This window comes from Apis dorsata, unplaced genomic scaffold (genome assembly GCF_000469605.1).
Source record: "Apis dorsata unplaced genomic scaffold, Apis dorsata 1.3 scaffold_815, whole genome shotgun sequence".
NCBI classification, from domain to species: domain Eukaryota; kingdom Metazoa; phylum Arthropoda; class Insecta; order Hymenoptera; family Apidae; genus Apis; species Apis dorsata.
Window position 1 is genome coordinate 407,013 of NW_006263952.1, and position 22,839 is coordinate 429,851.

The window sequence follows — 22,839 nt, forward strand, 5'->3', positions numbered from 1 at the left end:
CGCGTGCCAGGCCATCTTTTCGGTTGGCAAGCTTTCCATTTTGTCGTGACGCTGCGGTAGCATCGCGTTGTTCGAGATCGTTGAATCCTATTCTGGAACACGATCGATAGAATAACACGTTTATAAATATTACGAGTTTTACGTCGACAACTGATACGACGGATAGACGGATGATTGAATTTAAAATTTTTTTTTTTTTCGTAGATCGAAGACAACTCAGCGATTATTCGGTTGGAGTAGTAAAGATACTTGTAATTTATCGAGTTACGATACGTAAATTCGGACATTAAAAGCAAATCGGTGGTACGGTTGATAGCGGAGCAAGTTTAGAGAGATTCGTCTTAATGCAGAATTGGAATTTTGAATCGGATGAAATTTTCTAGTTAAATTATATGTAGAATTTACCTTCTAATTTTTTGGAAAATAATAGAGAAAAACGTGAATCGTGGTTTCTATTCGTTCGTTGAATTAAAATATAATAATTATAATGGGAAAAATTTCTTGATAAATAAAAATGGAGATTTATATCGATTTATCGCAATTAATTAATCTTAGCAACAATTGATAATATTTGTTTGTTTGCTAGATACGGATTAGATAATTGTAACGATTTACTTCGAGTAATTGAAATCTATAAGAATGTTATTATAACTTTTATTAAAAATGTATCTAATCAAGCAATTGATTCATTTTTCAAACATGAATACAATGTTTCGAAACTCTTTATTGTCATTAAAGTAGAAAAATAAAAGATACTTTGTTGAATTATTTAATTTTATAATGAAATAATGACAGAGTCAGATTTCTTTGTAACGGATAAGAACGTCTTTTTTGAATTATCGCGATTTCTATTATATTATATTCTATCTTAATCGCGTAGGAAGATATAAGATGAAAAGAGAAGATTAATTTAAGAAATTGAGATAACGAAACCAGATAATAATACGCAGCTTCTCAAGCTTGTTCCTTAAATGTTATACAACTTGACATTAAACGAACGGATTGAATCGTAATTGATTTATTAAGATATATTATAACATGTCATGCAGCGTGACTATCTGTGACTACGCGTGACTACACGTGTAAAAAAGTAAATAGTAAAAAAGGAGAATAAAAGAAATTGACAATACGAACGATATTTCGATCTTCGATTTCTTATTCAAAGTTTTTACACGTAATATGATAATATTTAGATTAACAAACGCGATTATCCTATACAATGATTCGAATCCATAAACTTTTTACTTTGCTTTTACAGAAAATTTTATTACAAACGAAATTATATGAATATAGAATATTTTTTCTTGTTCACGCCTTCTTTTGACAAATTTGTAGCAAAAAGATGTTACAAATAACGTGTTTTCCATCGATTGAGAAAAATTCACCCTTAATATTCATAGAATTTTTGCATTTAATTACAAATGAAAGAAAAATTTGTTAACTATGCAATTTCATAGGATTCTAGCATATCAAAGTAGTAACATAAATAACGCAAATATGAATTATATATAACAAATTGAATATAATTATAAATTGCAAATCTCGAGCATATGTATACATAGCAGACTTGATCGGATGCCATTGATTAATTCGTCGTGCATTATTCGTAACAATTACACAATATCAATTCGAAATCGAGGGAATAACATTACAATCGGCTTTTGACTATGAACTTTTAATTCTGTGTAAACCAACTATACTACATTATTTAGGAATCGAGATTTACGAGATTCGCATCGTTAATAATATCGCGTAACACGTTTATTAATAATTTAATATTTATTAAATCTTCATTGGCATGATCGAAGCATACATTTCATCGAGCTATTTTAGGCATCTTCGTGCCCCGAATATCAATTCATAGTTTACCCTTTAATTAACTCGTAGATTAATTCACAAAAGATTTAATCACAGACATTGAGACATTGAAAATAATGAGATTATTTCTATTTGAAGATCGAGATATTCAAATATAGTTGATGAATCGATGGAAAATCGGAGGAAATAAAAGTATTAGCTAATTTAGCCATCTGTTTCGATGCAAATCATTGTCATGTATTTTTCTTTTTTTTACTTTTCAAATATCTAATTACCATTTTTATATCATTCTTTAGTTAACCTTTATTAACCTAATTAAGTTAACCTAATTAACGAATAGTAAATTGAAAGTAACATTTCAAAGCAATAATCAAATTTATATTATAAAATCAGTGCTTTACAAACTTTGAGTCATTTTCAAATTCTAGATATTATTTCCAGATTTTAATTAATTCCAGTATCTCCATTCCTAATCTTTTTTAAAGTCTTAAAAATTCTGAAATTTTTTCGTATTTATTTCTTTATTATTTCTTTAAATTTGCATATAACATATTTATTCAATTCTATATTTTACAATTTCAAAATAAATTTTTTACCAAATTGAACCAATGGTTCCTGTGTCCATTACACGAATTTATCGCTGCTATACGTATAAATGGACAAATTTCATTGCTTCGTGACGTAAATGAGATTACATCGATCATGATAGAAAATTGGCATCATCGATCAAATCGTCTGCGACATATATCTGCTAAATTTCTGGATATTTCCGTGAAATTTATCGAGCTCGTTCTTTCGTAGTCCATTGATAATACTAATTTAATAGAATCTTTGCCGTATTATGAATTATTTTCTATGATTGGGGATGGGATACTCGGTCTCGTTAAAATAGTATTTTTTTCAAACGCGAGTGAGCTGAAAATAATCGTTTTTGATTTTCTGACTTCTTTCCTCTTCTTTCGCGCTTGAAATCGAAGAATTCCATCCATCTACTCTCGTTACAAAAAATAAAGTCGTGCACATCACTCGATATATATACGTAAGATTGTCAAAACTAATTATTAGCTTCTCATGATCCAACTATAACTCGATATCGACTATCTATGGTATTCTCGATATTTCTATAAGCTAGTTACACAAACTATCTAATTATTTCAATTATATTTATAAATGTAATGTTGTTGATAGATTCCTAGATTTGAGAGAAAAATTCGCGACAATCTCGAAAGTATTTTCCGCAAATGGATACTAGTAAAAGTAACTTTCTCTCTCAGCGAGTTTCCATTAAAATAATTCTTGAGATCGACTCTCTAAAAATTTTCACTCTCAAATGTATCTGCATCCTGAACCGCATACGCGAGAAAACCATTCGACGATGATTCTGCGCGAGAAAAACGAAAATAGCGAATGAAAGACTTTGAATAGCGATGCACGAGGGTAAAGAAAGAAAATTGGCGCGCCAAAAATAACGTGGTTTATCTTTAACGTGACTCGATCGGTGACAAGATCGAATCGCGTTAAATGAAAGAGATGAAATGAAAATGAAGAGGAAAAGTAGAAAAAATCGAGGAAGTAAAACTGCAGTATCGATTCGTCAATATCAATTCGAAATATACGAGCACGTGATTCGAATCACGTTTCTAATTTGAATCGATTCGTTTTTTCAAAGGGATGAATATGTATATATGTATTTGATTTGAGTGCGATAGGACGAAGTTTTTGAGCGTTTAAAGCGATTAAAGAACGAGGGTGAAGCTTTTGCTGCATTCTCGAAAAACGGTTAAATTAATTTTCTCGATGGAATTAAGTTTCTTGATGAAGTTACTGATGAACGATAATAAAGGACTCGAATGAAGCGTTTCACATCAACTTTGTTCGCGAAATTCGATTCGGATATTAAAGAAGAGAAGTTGTCAGAAATTTTCTAACGCTTTGAATCAATTTCGTTGGAAAAGTTCTATCTTCCAAGCTGAAATTGTGTTAATATATTCTATAATGGAATAACGGTGTTTCGTATAAATTTTAAAAAGTGTAAAGTCGAAACTGCTTTCGTGAATTTTAAAATTTACAACATATAAAATATATATGTTAAAAATTTTCTATTTCTTTAAATGTTTGACATAAATGTTTAATGGTTTTCCTTAAAGTCGTATGTATGTAAAATTCACTATTAAAGTTTACATATCGAAGAAAAACATGTTCTTAAAGAATCGGAAATGAGAAAGAAATCACTTAAAATTCCTTTTTATCTCTTTGATGGAATTACTGTATACTTGGTGAAAATGTTAGTAAAAAGTAATTTTAAATGAAATCCACTATTTTCAATCAATGTTAGAATTTATGTAATTTCAACAAGCCTTTCATCTAAATTACTAGAAAAAACGTAAAGAGAGATAGAAAGTTTAGAGTCATGCAATTTATTTTGCGGTTCCGTATATCAAATGATCGAGTTATCTCTACAATGTGGCTAATAAGGATGTAGTTTGTTCCGATTTTGATCTTCATCGGCCGAGATTCAATTCAAACGTACACCGGATGCAAATCGTTTGATATTCGTCATGTTCAAAGATACGAATCTCTCTTTGCATTATTGCTCGTACGTTAATATCTTCCACACGATTCTTTTTATATCCTCGTTTCAAACGTATTCTTCCTTGTCGATCGTTCGATCGATATAAAATTGATAAAATATTCGCCTCCTTTCCTAAAATTTACTTTGTTACTTATGTAACAAGATCAAATATTGCGAATATCTAAGGAAAAATCCAATAATTTCACGATGAATAATAAATCTTCGAATTGTATCTTTAAATTCTAGTGAAAACTTTGCTATGAAATTCGATTTAAATCTCGACGATCATTTTTCTCATGTATTTCTCTAAGTCATTCTCTGTATATCATTCTCTCTTAACATCATCCCATTTGTTCTTATACATAAGTATATACAAAAGTCCTTATCGATTGATATCAATGTAGAAAGAAAACGCATGGGTTTACTATCGAGTACTTTATATGTTCAATATTGTTTCATCGTAAATATAACATATGTTTTATCGTTTCTTTTTCGAAATTTTTCTTCTACAAAAAGACCGGTTATTTCATTCACGTATCTCTCACGGACTCGCGATGTTAAATCGACGAATTACGAATATTATACGTTTTTATTCTCTTTTCATTTATATATATATATTTTTTTTATTTCTCGTATCTTGATAAGAACATTCCAAAGAGAGGAGAAAAATTCGAAAAAGTCAAAAAGTCTCTCTCGTGGTTCGATACGAACCGACTTAATTTTCAACCAATTTTCTGCGCTCATCTCGGACGAACGAAACGTGTGTCCTTCGTTTCGACGAAGCCGTAAAAATTTCGTTTCGTCATCAGCGCGAAGACAAAGTGATCGTAAAAAATAATTTTTACGCGATTCGTACGCGATGAATCGTAAGCATTCCATCGCGTTACGCTCTCGCAAATTCACCTGGCTGCCTCGAAGTTTCCATGAGGAGGAATCGGACGTTCGATAGCGAATGGATCATCCGATTACGTCAACAAAGTTTCATTGTGACAGAGGAATTTCTTTTTTCATCCGTTGCTTTTATCTTATCCAGACTGAGAATTTTTTATAACGGATTTCAAGATAATGTACCGATTATCGCTAGATTACTCGCAAGTACGAAACTGAAAAAATCGAAATGAAAAAAAAATCGAGATACTTGCGATTTGTCTAACCGCTCGATCGATTTCAAAAGATCGATGTCAAAAGTATACACAGCGACGATTCGTTGAAATTGATGACATTGTCAATTGGTTCGACAATGACGTAATTACAGGTGCCATAGATAGCGGTCTGGTTACCTGTTTGCTTGCGTAACCATTCATCAAAATAAATACAATTCTACTTATTAGTACATAGTTTCTTAATTTACTCTCATTAGAGTTCCAAAATGTAGAACGTTTAGATATCGTATTGAGCGTTATGTTATGTGGGAAAGAATTTAATGTCGATTTGAAAATAAATTAATTTAATATGTCGTATTCGTTGTACTGTTAAATCGTTGTATTTTGTCATATAGAAAGTTGTAAAATAAAAATATTTTTTATATTTTTCGAGATGCTTGCCGAAAATATATTTTTATTAATAATTATATCAAAGTTAGATGATGCTATCTCGCAATCGAAATTTGGTTGGTAAATCATTTACCGACACGTGTATGTATTTCGTGAGTAGATATAACAAACGTGAGCGATTTAATAATATATAATATAATTTTGTCTTACGTCTAACTGCTTAATCTACATTGACGTTTATAACTTCAACGAGTAAAATATTTTCTAAACATAGAATACCATTCTGATAAAATAAATTCGTTATAAACAATGGTGTAAAAATTATTTGAAATTATTTACGAGATTAAAAATTAATATAATTATTCCATCAATTTAATAAATAAATAATTTAAATAACCAGACATCTTTAAATAACTAGAAATAATATCGATGATATTGGCCAAAATAATTTCGCGCAAATAATGCATTCACTTGTTTGCGAAGTTTAATTGTCTACGAAGCATCGAAATTTCAATTCGGAAAGATGAAATTTCAATTTGGAAAGTTTGGCAAGTTTCATCCAAGTTTACGAAATTAACTTCGATTCTTCGTTAAATCATCGGTTCGAAAAATTTTTCAAAATTTTATCACAGTATTCAAATTTGTAAACAGAACAAATAATTTTTAATCGATGGAATCGTTCGAGGGTTCGAGGGAAATATAAAAATTCCAAAGTTCATAACGATAAACGATCTCTAAAAGATCATAAATTTTTTACACTTTATCGACAAATCTTAAGTACTAAATGAAGTTCCACTGCTTTTAACTTTAATTATTTTCAAATCTTAGATTGATCGAGCATTTAATACCTCAATATCTTTGATCGGAACAAGCATCGATTATTTTGATTTACCTTCGAACATTTCGATCGTACGCGAGTATATACATTGCCATTTCGGCTAGAGCCGTGTGTTTTCCATGCCACACTTGTAGAACCATTCAATGCCAATTACCCATTCAACGTGACGAGTTTTACTCGACCGCATAGCGTCGGATTAAGTAACAGCCTATTGTGCCACGAGGAATCGAACAATGTCGCATTAAAAATGTATATTTTTCGTTGTTGTTAAACATTCGAGTACGAATGTTCCAAGATCACGAATGTTTATGATACATTGAGAAAACAAGTGAACAAAATGGCGCCACGAATATTTTCTCGACCGCGGAAATCAAATTTTCTTTTTTTCGCGATAGCACGATGGATAAACGATTCTCGTTTCGCGATCAATGTCGAAATTGTGATCGAATTAATTTCGTAACCATTGTTGTTTGCATAATAATTCTCCTCGTCTCGTCGGCCGTGTAATTAATTTATCATCGGGATTAAAGTACTCCGATAATACACGAAAATATCGTGCATAATTCGGATCAGTGGATGATCTTCGAACTTGTGCAAAATTTCAGCGAAAAATTATAGGGATGATTTTGAGATGAAATGAGAAAAAAGAAAAAAAATTGATAACGGAGAAAATAATAATCTGGCTAAGATATTCTTTAGATTGCTTCATACCGATCTGGAAAAAAAATTTACGATAACTATACTTCTGTTTGTCGTGATTCTCTTATTATCTTGAATTGATAACACGATAAAAATTAAAACTAGTAACCGCAAGTAGTTTTCCCTTGGTCTTCGATCTTCGACAAAAATCACGATTGATCTTGAAACTTATCGATCACCTATCTTTTATCGTACAAAAATAAAAAAATGTTGTCTTTCTTCGTTGGATAGAAAAATTATAAATAGAATATATATATATATTTTTTTCATAAAGTTGCAAATTGTTATCTGGCAGAATGTCGGTTCGAATGTCGATTAAGGTGAAAATCAAGAAAAGGTCATTCGCGGAAGATTAGATAATAATTGGCAAAAAGTTTACGATGTCGAACGAGGTTGAATATCGTTATCGAGCTGTATTACGTATGCTTTCATCCGATCGAGCCTCCACAATTAAAAATATTTATGTTTTATCTTACTTTGAAAGATGAAAATGAATTAAACGGAGGTAAATAAAATACGAAACAAACAAGAATCCGAGAAAAGATAAATGAAGAGAAAAAAATGAAAATGATAACAAAGAATGATAATAGGACGATCGTACGATAAACCTATTACAATAATTTTATGTTTTGCGTTTTAATTCGACTCGATAAAGAAATCGAGCCTGCACAGAACCACCCACCAAATGACGTTTTTTTTTTAACGATATCGAATCGAGAATACGAGTATAAGGTCACTTGGAAATTTCTATATTACATTTCATAAATTAAATCCCACGTCGTTGGTTAATTTATAGCATTTTTCTGAATAAAAGTGTTCCATTTCATCGCGACTAATGATATTGGCCGACTTCGATCGTTGTCCATAAGTCTTTATTATTTTTTATCCGTCCATTATCGAGTTTTTTAATTAAAAATATTCGTAACTACTTATTTCTCTATTCCAAGAAATGACTAATAAGTCTTACAAGTTTCCTGTTTTTCCACTATCATTTTTTTAATATCCTCTCTAACTGTGATTATTATTATCACCCGATTCTTGTTTTCTTATCCTCAAATAATATTTAACATTCATGAATCGCAAAAATTGCAAAAATGACGAGTCATACGGAGTCAATCGTGCGATAGAAGTACATAATTGTTAAAAATTGGCAATGTTTGGACCAAAGAAATTCGCATCGCGTTCCGTTTTCTGTAATATAATGGAGGCGACAGGGTATAAATTGATTGACTCGATTTACTCGTTTTATTGACTCAATCGTCCATCACCGGTCCGATGATTCGTCGACAAACACACCCATCGAGTTGCTCGCGATGGGAATTATTCGTCGTATTATCGATCGCGATGTTTTACACATACATAAATTTCAACGATCGTTTAATATCATCACCGCTTAATGATGATGATGATGATGATGATAATAATAATAATAATAATAATAATAAACAGAGGAACAGAATTAGAAGTAGTTCGAATTAGAAATTGAAAATTAGACTTAAGTCGTAGAAAAATGAATGGAGAATCGTATGAAAGCAGATCAAAGATATTGTGATTGATGTATTATTTGCGCAATTTACCGCGATCGATAGTTTATAAACACGTTTTATCTCGATATGTAAAATCTATCAAAGAAACGGTAAAGAAAAAAATCGATGAATCGGCAATTCGACGATAAGAAGTTTTTCAGACGAGACTAAAATATTCGGATATCGTTCTCACTATCGGTATAAATTTATTTCATTTTTCCACGGTTAATAAACTGAAAAATTCCATACGAATTATCTATTTGCAATTAGAACACGTAAGACGATTTGTTTGTCAGATATATACCCTCGGTATTTTTAGTTAAGTTGCGAAAGAAAACAGTTACTTCGTTAAGTGGATTGAAACACGTGAAGACTTGATGATGCAACCAACTTCTCAAGTTCATGAAAATTCTTATCGACTTAGGAAACTTCCAATATTCCAAAAACCACAAACTTTCTTTTCTAAACTTAGTTGATAACTTTCATCGTGTCGCGTCTATTTTCCATTTTCGGTTTCCAATTATTTTTATTTGTATTTAACCATTGGTTCGATTCGAAATCTTTTACTTGGACGGGACAAGGATGTCGCCTAATCGTTGTATAACGATTATCATAATACATATATCGTAATACAACGATGCAATTTGTAATTCTCTCTTAAAAGCTGCACAGTCGATAGATCGTGAACAAGTAACTATTGTTTCTCTATTGGTAACAACCGATAAAGACCTTTTTGTTTGTCAAAACGAAAAATGGTAAAAAGAATGGTAAAAAGTGTCTTTATGAATCGCGGATATTATTTCATTTTTCTAATTAATAATAAAAAATCGGAAAAATCCATCCATTTGAGATTTACGTGTGTCACAATTCAAATGATTCATTCATTGTGATTAGGGACATCAATAAGAAAGAAAAATGATAAGAATTTTCAAGTGATTTACTATAATCTGAAGTATCGTATAAAGGTATGTTTACGGAGGCACGACATATCTATGAACGTATATCTGGATCGATATCTATCCATGTTTGTCAAAGTGAAAATTTATTGCGTAGAAACGAACAAAAGATTATTAACCGGTTGTCACATATTTTGTATACATAGAAATCATCGTTTCTGGCAAGTTTATCAGCTAAAAAAATTGAGGTTAAAAGGAAACATGATAGCGCGAATTGCAACGATTAAGAGGAAACGAACCGATAGCAAGGATTATTTTTTCCGTTTTTTTCGCGTTTTTTTTTCTTTTTCTTTTTCTTTTTTCTTCTTTCTTAATCACAAGTTTTTCTTTCTTTATTCTTTAACGACAACCGAACGATTCGATAAAATATCTTAATAAAGTTATAATACTTCTAACTTCTCTTCGTGTGCCTGCAACATTAATAATCATAGAAAATGATGTGAGTAATTGGCGGCTAATTAGCGAAACATCTGCACAAATCAAATAATAGATAATTCCAAATTGGTTGAAATGATCTTTTTTATTTTGATAGAATCAAAGATGAATATAATCCAGGAAATTTTAATCTTAAAATAATCGAATCGAAATATAACGATCGCCAAAATATAACGAGATTTAATCGATTCGTTTAGAATAATCAAATCCAAAATAATTTTATTTTCCATCTATTTCTAACAAAATATCGTTTCCATTCTTTTTCTAATTACGATAATAATTAAATCTTTAAATGACGAAGCTTTTTCTTATTTTAATAGACATTTTTCTCATTCCAGGAACAGGAGAATTTAATCGACTCATCTATTCGATATTTTAAAACAAGATAATCAATTTTTCAACGAAAAAGACAGAATACCTTTACCTTTCTTCTTTTGTTCCACATTATCCTTTCATTTCCTTTTCAAACGAATCAATTGATGCAAATTATGTCTTTTCACAAAAAAATATCGCCAACTTTCAATAGAAAAAACAAATTTATCTTTTTATCATTTTAATTTTTTATTTTTATTTATCCTTGAAATTAATAACGCAAACTTTTCTGAAACTTCAAACTTCATCATTCTCTCATTATTAAAAATAATAATTAATTTTTTTTAACCATGTAGATAATATCAACGAAATATTTTTTGTGAATCAAAATCAATTTTGATCACAAATAATTCGCCGAAAAGAATCGCATCGATTTTCATTTCCCGCGTTTCAATAGTACACGCGATCGAATGATATAAGACCGATTTCGCGATGATTACGTAAAATCGTTGCGTTGCTCTCGAATGCAATGTAACGTGTCATTTGACTTTAAAATTTGATTTTAATCATACCGAATCTCTTCCTTTTTCACTCACAAGCGTGACACGAGAGTTTCATCTTCGAACAACGTCGCCTCGAAAGAATATTCGAACGAACTTGGAAAACGAAAATCTATGTTGGCTGTCGTGTTTTTCTTTAGAATACGATGACTAGCTTAATTTTCATTTCCATTCTTTAAATTCGAATATAATCTTGAATCATCCTATCGTGTAACATGGTATTTTTGATTGCAGTCTTTTTTTTTTCTTTTTTCTTTTTTGAATACAATTAAAAAACTTTGTTTAAATAAATATGAGGACGAGAAGAAATTTATAGAAGGGAATTTTACTAAACATTTTCTCTAAAACTCCAACTGCTGATAAGTTGGTCCCCTCATTTTGTAGATTAACTTATCTATGTTTATTAATAGCACAAACATAAGTTTTGCTGTTTAAATAATTAATATATGAAATATACTACTTGCTATCATATGTCTTTGTTATAAATATGAAAATCACCAATAAAAAAGACTATAGTACCACTTTCTCCAACTATTTCTCTGGTAATAAAATAAATTCTCCGATTATAAAACTAATAATAATTAAAAATTTCAACAAAACAATTATTAAATATAAAAATATATTTCCAATTATATTATATAAAGAGAAACAATAGTTAGAATAATATTATAATTTAAATCAGATAATTAATTATTAAAAAAATTTTGTTCGTATAAACGAAATTCTATTAGATAAATTCTATATCATAAAAAATCTGACGTGACGTTCTATGACGTTCTGACATTGAATACTCATTCAATTTACAATAGCGTAACTATCTCTAGACTATCTCCAATTTCAATAAGATTTTTGTTACCTTGGATATAATATTATTGCTTCGACAACAATGTTCTTTGCAACATAATCCGTTTCCATTCTTATTTAATCGCAGTAGCGAAATCATCCGATAAAGTTATTTAAAACGATTTATCACTTCTATAAATATAATTCCTGTTAAAATACGGTATAGTTAACATAATCATTTCAATTTCATCCAATTTCTTCTATTCACGAGCGCGACTATCTGTTGAATATTTCATCGAACGAATCTAGGTATGTAGATATTCTTTGGTCGGTTACACAGCCGATCTCGGTGATCTCGATAATTTCAATTTCCTCGGGAAATCGAGATACCCTCATCTCCATATCGACGGATCCACCAAGATCCTTGAACGCTTTGTCTTTGAAATTGAGAATCAAATTGCAAAACCGAGATTCACTCGTCGATGTGTCCTTGATTCTTGTTTCAGTGGAAAAGGAGGAAGAAAAACGAAACCGTCGCGTCGTCATTTGGTTGTAACAACGCTCTTTGTAATTACTCAGTATTTCGAATGAAAACTTTGGGAAAAAATTTATTTTGCTCGCGATTTTGAATAGAAATTTTTAGAAATAGGATTTACGATATGTCCAAAAAATACGTTTACAAATCCAATTACGATACAAAGATGGAAATTGAATTTTGCATTATTGCTCGTAGATTAAATTATAATGAATTATAGTTTATTATAAAATATTTTTCTAAAATAAAAAAAAAAAGGAAGTTTAACGCAATAAAATTATGATTTGTATTTCCCGTTATCGCTCGTATTTACTTTGTCTACATGGAATTCGATATTATAAATCTCAGTTAAGCAAAAAGAGAAGAAAGAAGTAAACTTGAAATTCCGATAATAGGTAAGTTCAAACATCCTAATTGCATTTGTAAACGTAATGGACACTATAGTTTAAACTGATTGTGAGCTGTACATAGTTAGGTCTACTGTTTCTTTAAACACCTTTGAACATACTTAACGTAATCAAACATTCCCGATCAATGTTATCCTCGATGATATCATCTTCACGACGAGGATAGAAAATCAGGCGTAAATTGCAGCTGTATTCGCGATTCACCTTTTCCTTATCACCTTTAATCCATCTTTAATCACTCGTTGCATAACGAGAGGGGCATTCGATTTTCGGTTCGAAAGATCGAACTTCGATCATTGCGTGTATCGAGCGTATAAGAAAAAGAAAGGAGAAAAAAATAATAAATGAAATTGAAAAAAATGTACGAAAATGTGAAGATGAATTGATAAGGAGGAGTAAAACAAGTGGATCCGAAATTAAAGTCTCGTTATCTTTTAATCTAATCCATCATAGTCCTCTTTTTCTCGCGAGGCAAGCTTGTTGTTTCCAAGCTCGTTGTCGTTAAAAATATATACATATATTTATATCTTACGCAAAAGATACGAATTCAATAATTTACGAGAAGATTATAACTCTTAAAACAAGTGAGATGAAATAAGATTCATCGAGATGAAGATTTTTGAGATATTATAACAATATTTATATCGGTATAACACTTAAATTTCACTATGAAATATTATTTTTTCGTTATAACTAGAAATAAAAAAAATAATCATATGATTAGATCAAAGAGAAAATTTGTATATTCGTATTAAATTCTGGCGTATAAAGATATTCAATAAATGATCGACAGTCACATTTGTTCGACGATTATCGGCCTATATTAATTACATAATGTATCAATGAAGAAGGCGATAAGCAATTTGAGCTCGATCGAGATGGAAAAATTCTTCGATTACGGTTTATCTGTCGCGCGAACCATTGTCCACGCATTTTTCGATCGCGTTATCATCGGCAAATTATTCCACAACCTCGACGAAAACCTCCTATAACGAAAGACTATTTTATCGATTCGAACCGGCGCGAACAAACGGAAATAGATTCTTCTGCTCTTTCTATCATCCCTCGTCTCCATCTTCCTCCTAGAAAATCTATTGAGAGCGCTGGTTGGATACCGGTTATGGATGCGAGTGACGAAGATCGGGGAAACTCGGAGGAACGTGACCAATTCGCGATCTGCTCGCGAATTCAAACTAACCGTGACTATCTCGCACGCGGAAAATTTGTACTCGAAGGGGATCGTCGTTCGTTATCGTACTCTCCTCGAGTTCTATTTTCGATTTCGAGCGTAAAACGAGGCTAATCGGGCGCCGATATCACGCTTCTAACACGTAATATCACGAAATATGGAAGGTTAATGGTATAATACATTGGTATTCGTCATTTCAGCGAACCTTTGTTGCGTGTCGGCCGGTGCTATGTTGGGATGGACCAGTTCCGTGATACCTCTTTTAAAGAACGATGAAGGTCTCGAAAGTGGGTACAATCCTCTGGGTAAGAAGATCAACAACGAGGAAGATTCATGGATTTCCTCGTTGGTTTCCGTAGGAGCGATAATAGGAAGTTTCGTGGCTGGATATTTGGCTGAAAGGTACTTCTATTTTATTCAAAATCACGTGTCTTATTTACTATCGTCTTTTCGAGTCTTTTTGATCGCAACTCTTTGAAAATTTCCAATAAAAATTCCTCTTCTTAATTCGTCTTCTAATTTATTTCAAATGGTTCGTTCAATCCGAGCTAATCACGCCAATTTTGCCAATATTTCACAGATTCGGTAGAAAGATGACACTGTTGTCAGCCGTAGTGCCCTTCCTGATCGGTTGGATCTTAATCGGAACAGCCAAATACGTGATCCAATTGTGCGTGGCCCGAGTGGTCCTCGGTTTCGCCTTAGCGTTCGCCTTCACGGTCGTTCCCATGTATTGCGGTGAAATCGCCGAGGTAAACGTCGTTTCTATTCATTCTGAATCGAAGTCCTTGGTCGTAAAACGGTTAATTAACATTCAAACTTTGTAATCGAACAGATATCCGTGAGAGGAGCTCTGGGATCTTTTCTGCAGTTATTCGTCACCATCGGTCTCTTGTATTCGTATTCTATCGGCCCGTACGTGTCTTATCTGGTATTCTGCATACTCTGCGCCATCGTACCTGTCGTGTTCGTCGGCTGTTTCATCACAATGCCCGAATCACCGTATCAATTGCTCAAGATCGGCAAAAAACAAGAGGCACTCGAGTCTTTGGCTAGATTGCGAAGCAAGACCACCGCCAGCGTGCAAAAGGAAGCAGATGAAATGCAGGTACGTATAATGATAGATTAATAGAGAAAATAATAATACGATTGAAAATATGTTCAACTTTGTTCAATTGTTCTATTTCCGCACGGTCCCCGTTTTTATTTCCGTACATTTTCGAGGTCAGAATAATTTCCGTTCAAACGTGTTAGTGAAGAGAAGAGGGAGGGGAGCTAGAATAGACGTAGATCAAGAGGGAAGTTCATCCGTCAGAAGCACGTGTTTCGACCTTATTAACGTGGAACGGATCAGACGTGGAAGAGCATCGTCACGCTGTCGAGACAAGATTGAATCAGGTCACGATATCGAACGGGAAAACGATTTAACTTTAAGAATGTTCATTCAAACGGTCGAATTAAGAAATCAATGACGAGATCAATGCCGAGTATTAATATAACTGTATCTAGCAGGGAAAGTATGTGATATAAGAAATAGATGAGAAATAATAATTATGGAAAGGAGAATTTTAAGAAAAATTAGGGAGAAAAGTGAGGAGTGTGGCGGGATAAGAGCGATCGGTTTGCAAAGTGTCGGCGAGAGGCGCAATATCGTATCGGCGTTCGGGTCACGTTCGCTGAACGAGGCCGGGGGTAAGGTCGTTCCTTGATCCGCCAATGGTAACGGCGTTCCTCCAACGTGCCTCTACACGCTATTGAATCGCGTAGTCGGGTGACTAACTCGTCACGTGTTCTCGCGTCTCGAGTATCACGCGTAAATACACACGCGATCTTCCGCTTTTCGTGGCCAATCGTTCAAAATTCGACGGATCGCTCGTTATTTTTTCAATTTTCTTTTCGTCTTAATTTTCATTTCCCGTCTAACATAACATCCATTTCTTTATTAATCGTTTTGAATATGCATCGAACGCTATGAGTCAAGACGTACGATCGATGGTCATCGGTGTTATCGAAACAGTTTTATCGTATTTTTTATATCGATTAAAATTCTATTTTCATGAATTATTAGTAATAGAATTATATTTTCCTCCGATGTTCTTTCTTAAACTACGCTTTGATCCAATTATTATATAACGATAATAATATATTTATTTGTTACAGGCTTCCATCGATGAAGCGTTCAAAAACGAGGCGAAATTGTCGGACTTGTGGAAAGTGAAGGCAAACTTGAAAGCTTTGATGTTTACGTGTCTTCTCGTCGCCTTCCAACAAGCCAGTGGTATCAACGTGGTCCTTTTTAATATGGGAGCTATCTTCGACGCTGCAAAATCATCGTTACCTAGCTCGTTGGCAACCATAATCGTCGGTACGGTTCAAGTAATCACTTCCGGAATCACGCCATTGGTCGTCGACAGACTTGGTAGAAAAATACTGCTTATTTTCTCCGGCGTTGGCGAGGTCGTCTCCCTGGTAAGCGAGGCTTTCAATTTCCTTTTCATTTATCTAATTAATTAGTTTTACATCTTGACGCAATGATATCGTAGGATATCGCCTATTATTACGATTATATAATCTTCTTTCGTTACGAGAAAGCGCATATTTGTCTAAAAAACACGATGATGAAGATATTTTTTTTCTCTCTAGCGTGGAAACATAACTTGTTACGCTTTTTTAAATTACTCTATCGAGATTTATTCGATGAACTGGAAAGTGAGACACGTGGACTCGATTTCTTGCTGTATCGATAATTTAAACACACGTTAAAATAAAATCAAATTAACGAAATCTTGTCTTTTCTTCGATGTCGAAACGATATTTTGCAAATTCGCTTTTTACGCTTGGAAACATCGAATAATGACGGTAAATTATTCAGCGATTCGTTTCAAGTATAAGAAACGTAGTCGATTTCTGATAACTGTAAACTGTAACAAATATGCTAATACTTGGTTACAATTTTGTTTCTTGTCCTATTTCCATTGCACAGTTTCATCATCGTGAAAATATATTTCGCCAATTGTAAAATTTTTCGAACAGAGTTACGTGATCGAGTTACGTGACTCATATTATTCTAGGTATTTCACAAATACCTGTGGCGAGTCAAATTATTCGATCTGCACACTACTGCATACCACTGCATAATACCGCATGCGTGGGTGATGCAAAGTTTAAGGCCATCTTTCGAAGCGTTGAGAATTTAACCGATGCTTAATCGATTTCTTGAATAAAAGTTGGGACTGAAAGTCGGGCTCGTGTACGTAACTTTCAATAAAGATAGATTTATTTTTTTTTTTATTTTCGAAATAAGCAAATATTTTTTCTTGAAAGAGATCATAAAAAAAGAGATTGCATTTCTTCAAGATACGCAAAAAATTATCAAGTGTCAAACTGGTATCCTTCTATGATCTCTCATCACAGATGCTACGTACAATATTTATCTTCGATCTCGATGAGAAGTTCGATTTGTTTCCACGCTGGATTGACAGTTCTGTTGAAATTCCATTATCGTCTCATTTATTATCGTCGATACGAACAGCTAGATCGTATCTATGCAATGTATACATAATCACGATTGCAATTTCACGTTCGATTTGCCATCGAGAAACGCGAATAAACCGATAGATCTCGCAACGATTTCTCGTCGCATAACGGACCGAACGCGCTTCTTCGCGGCCTTGATCCACTGTCCATCGCGTACGTTTCGCAGGTATTGCAAAATAGTGGCAACAAATCGATCGCGGCCTTGTACCGCCTATTCAAATCGATTTATGTAACCTCGCGATCGTGTACTCCTGATGCACGCCGCATTCCACCGGTGCAACACGAACACGCGTCGGAATCGCGTCGAGGTCGTTTGCTCCCGACCTTCGTCTTTCTTTTCCTCACCGATTGTTCCAATGAACCAACTTTCTGTCCATCGATCTTCATCAATTTTTTAAATTTAAATTTTGTTGTAAAAAGTTTCTCAAATTTTCTTCTTTAAGTTTTTACAAAAACTTGAACGTTTTTTTCCCAGAAGAATTATTTAAAAATGCAAATTCTTGTTCGTATTCTCTTATGAATTATCCATGATTCTTAATTTTTTGAAATCTCGAGTAAATTATTTACGAGACAGGATTTCTATTACTTTTCTATTACTGTAGGCAGAGCTCGATTAACTATTTAATTATTGCCGCCTATTTCAACGAAATAAAACTGTCAACTAAATTATTCTTCCCAAGTCCGATTCTTCGTTCTTCGCTTAAAGTAATCTCCGCGAACCGTGTCTATAAGAAAATTTCAGTAAACAGGAAAAGACACATCGACGTGGAAATCGTCGGATGACTTCACGAGTCTGGAATTATGAGGCCGATTAATTATCCATAGCCATAGATTGTTGCACCGATCATGCGGTCGCAGTCAATGTCAATGTCTCATCGCACGTACGAAGGATCGATCGTTGATTCGCGAGTTGTGACGCTGTTATCTAAATTTCATAACGACGAGGCGATGCGGCGAGGAGGCAACGAAGGCGGAAAAAACAATAAGGAAAAGAAGTGGATCGAGAGCGACGATGACGAGTCGTGTCCAAGAATGCTTGGAATGCGGTTAATTACCGATAGCGTTAATTTTGTAATTCATCGATCGATCGATAGCGTCGTTCAATCGCGATTATATTTTTCCTTTCGCTCCTCGCAGACGCGTGTCTCGTTAATTGCCGTATAACGATATAAACTTGCAGAAACTCGTGGCAAGTTATTAATCATATGGATAAAACCAACGCAATTATCAAGCGTTATTTTTAACGAATAATTCCACTTCTATCTATTTATTTAATAAATTAGAAACTACGATTCTAATTTCTACGATTCTTTCTCTTTTATTTTTAGGCCGCATTGGGTATCTACCTTTACCTGGATTCCAATGGAGCAAACGTGGACAGTATAAGGTTTTTGCCTATCGTGTCGTTGGTCATTTTTATCGCGACATATTGTGTAGGCTGGGGTCCTCTTCCATGGACCGTGATGGGCGAGATGTTCGCATCGAACGTGAAATCCAAGGCCTCCGGGATCACGGTGTCCATATGCTGGTTGGTCTCCTTCTTCATCACCAAATTCGCCAATGACTTGCAAGATACGTTTGGCAATTACGTGCTCTTCTGGTTGTTCGCCGTGTTTTGTGTGGTTAGCGTAATATTCACGATACTGGTATTACCCGAGACGAAGGGAAAGAGCTTGCAACAGATCCAGAACGAGTTGAATGGAGTCCATCATTCCGAGATATCCGAGTTTGGCGACATAAGCAAACATTGAAAACAGTATTACGATTTCAGATTTTGCGAGGACGATTTTATTCTTGGTCGCGTAATCGTTTTTCCTCTTCCTATTTCTATTTCTACATATACATAAACGCGTCTTTATTACTGCCAAAGACCATGGATCGTGATTCCAGATGGATCCTCTTCGCCTTGTGCGGTTATGCGACGAGTTAGACACTCCGCATATTTCTTTTTTATCGTTAGAGACGAGTTGAATCGACATCGTTCGCGAATTTTTACGTATACGAGTATATGTACGTGATAAGACGTAAGAGATGCGTTCGATGTAACACGATTGTTATCGTTTGTTTTAAAAGCAAACGAGAGGAACGCGACAGAATTGGGCGAGTATCTAGTTTGAGTCTATTATACAGTCTGGTCTCAAGCAATAAGTATAAATCGGACACGAGGGATGTCGTTGAGGGATCGAGTTAAATTTCAAACACCGTTCTCTTTGTCAAATAAGATGTAACAACTATCGAACGATACTCGATGATTTTATCGTCTGTCCCGTTTCTCACCCACGTACGCCCAACAAAACTTGCTTAACGTATTTATTTCCTGACAAACTTTAGCCGTTCAACGTACGTACGTATCGTTTCCTTTTTACGTAAGATTACAAGCGATCCTCCGCATCCCAAGTATGATAATATTTAATAATTTAAAAGAACGCCGTATTAGATATGTGTATAGTATATGTATATTTGAGTTCCATTGCATCGATCATGAAACAATCGCACCATGTATATTCAGTTTCCGATCGATTGTCTCTCGCGGTGAATCCCGTCTATTTGCGAAAAAGTCGTGAGAAAAATTGCGAAAAAAAAAAAGGTTTTAAATCATTGTTCTTCAATCTTGATAGAAAATCATACGATTCTAGAAAGAGAGACGAATGCAATTTGCACGCGGAAATTCCACGAACATGATTTTTATCCGAGGTGAGCGGTGCGCACGCTAGACATTTTCTTAGACACACAGTCTAAGGAAAAAAAAAAAAAAAAAAAAAAAAAAAAAAAAAAAAAAAGAAAGAAAGAAAGAAAAAAAAATCGTAATTGGAATTTTTCAAATCAAAATATCAAATTGTTGATGCGAACTGTGAAGATCTTTCTGTGATCGAGATGCGTTAATCGCGTTTAGGGAGATTAATTAGAGACTAGTTAGAGTTAATTTGATCGAAAGAATACATTTTCAATTTTGCTTGCGATTGTTTCAAGATTCGCAAAGATTCGCGTCCCATTTTGTTTCTTGTCGTTTTTTATCTTCGTTTTATAACGATCACAAGTAGATAGATATATAATTACAACGATGTTATGGAAAATATGCGGAAGTTTTTTGGAATTATTACTTCGTATCTTTCTTATCTTTTTCTTTTAAAAAAAAAATGCATAATTCTCGTGGCCAAGAAACAAGAAGACGCGAGTCTCCGTAACGCTGTAATTTCTTGAAATTATAGTATTCCGCGATTCGCTCGAATCATGACATAATTTTGACATCCGTCAAAAATCGGGGATCGAGCGAAATCGATGGCGCGTTTTAATTATTGATATACACACTTTTTTTATTTCCTTCTTTCTTTTCTCTAATATCGTAGAGATTATTCTTTCTAAGTATTTCACTTCTTTCTTCAACGAGGTTTCCTTTCGAGCTATTTCGCGAGGATTCGTCATGTTAGGTTTAAACGTCACTTTCTTAAGCATAATGTTCATTAATGTTAACCGTAAACGCGAATTTCATCGATAGAGAGAACAAATCGATTCTACTTTAATCACGCGTGTCCGTTTCATTTGTTATTTAAACGAACTGTTATTTAAACCAACGATTGTACTTATTTCCATCCCAATTTATCATAGATCGTATCGGATTATTTTTTACGACTAGAAAACGATGAAGAATATAAATTTTCTTTGAAGTAATATTTTTTCGCGCGACACGCGTGTGTGTGCAACATTTTTTTTTTTTTTTTCTCCTCTTAATTATTACTAACGACAATTGTATTTCGTTTGCATTTACGCGATAGCCTTAGAGAGAATGTGCCAAATGTACTGTAGTAACACGATCGCCGTATTTAACACGTTGATTACCGATTACGAGTATACTCATAGTAAAATATATTTAATTGGCATGATAATTACGATGATATAGGTAATCAACGTGTTAACATATCCTAGAAGATAGACAAAACACGAACATCGATGAATTTGAATCGAGTTGAATTCTCACAGATGTGAAGAAAATTGATTACGGCTAACACGATACGTGTATAGAAAATGAAAAGGAAGAAATATTAATAGCTATTAATGTGATCTCTTGTATGGACAAGGTATCCGCGCGAACGAAACGTAGTTATTTATTGAAATATGCGAGAAGACGACGCAGAAATAAGAAAAGGAATATGCTGATCGTGTATAATAATAAACGATAATCGGTCGTCGTTTGCATATTCATCGTGATAAAAACTCGAGTGCCTCAATCAAATTTTAAATTATCAAAAAATTATTAAAATTGAACGAAACATATCGTCTACGATAAATTTGTTGATAAATACTAAATCGTAGATACCGGATAGAAATGAATTCTTCTTCGCGCAAATCTGTACGCAACGCCTATTATATTTTTCGTTCGTGAAAACGGAGCTATTTAGATATCGTAGAATCATTCCTAATATGTTCCTCTATTTCTAAGAGCAATAAGACTTTCCCCTAAGATATGCTTAAGACAAAACGATTGTACGCGCGTAAAAAAAAAAAAAAAAATGATAAATTAAAAAAAAATATATGCAGATACATATAAAGGAAAAAAAAAAAAAAGAAAAATTAAAAAAAAAAAAAAGGAAAAATTAAAAAAAAATATATGCAGATACATATAAAGGAAAAAAAAAAAAAAGAAAAATTAAAAAAAAAAAAAAGGAAAAATTAAAAAAAAATATATGCAGATACATATAAAGGAAAAAAAAAAAAAAGAAAAAAAAAAAAAAAAAATGATAAATTAAAAAAAAATATATGCATATACATATAAAGGAAAAAAAAAAAAAAGAATTATGGTCAAATTGCGTTCGAATTACCCGGTGTATGAAATTTCCACTTCCGACTGACAAGATCGGCAAGAGAAGTGCTCACAGAACGTATTATTATCTTCTTCTTTTTTTTTCTTTTCTCGAAGGAAATTGTACCGTTGTTTTCAGAGGATAAAATAAGTTAAATATTATCGCGCATTGTTCGAGAGGCCTTTGACGTAATGCACAATTAGATAGACGAAACGATCACGATTTTCCACGCGATTGTCAGCGAGGTAGATTTTTAAAATAATGTATGATGACCACGAGAAGAATGTTGTATACAAAGCAATGAGAGAATGTGATAACATTTAAATTTAAGCAGGGTACAAAGGAAATCAAGTTTGGAAATTTTTAATTGACGATATTTT

At 33.1% G+C, this 22,839-nt stretch overlaps 1 protein-coding gene across 1 annotated transcript in view; it reads left to right on the top strand.

The window, feature by feature from the left end:
* Window positions 1-22,188, top strand: part of LOC102671190 (facilitated trehalose transporter Tret1-2 homolog) — a 22,965-nt gene extending 777 nt beyond the window's left edge. The window contains exons 2-6 of the mRNA XM_006623140.2: window positions 14,324-14,525; window positions 14,704-14,875; window positions 14,959-15,231; window positions 16,284-16,592; window positions 18,989-22,188. Coding sequence (XP_006623203.1) covers window positions 14,324-14,525; window positions 14,704-14,875; window positions 14,959-15,231; window positions 16,284-16,592; window positions 18,989-19,411 — 1,379 coding nt within the window. The 3' untranslated portion in view covers window positions 19,412-22,188. The remainder of the gene's footprint in view (window positions 1-14,323; window positions 14,526-14,703; window positions 14,876-14,958; window positions 15,232-16,283; window positions 16,593-18,988) is intronic.
* Window positions 22,189-22,839: the final 651 nt, after the last annotated feature.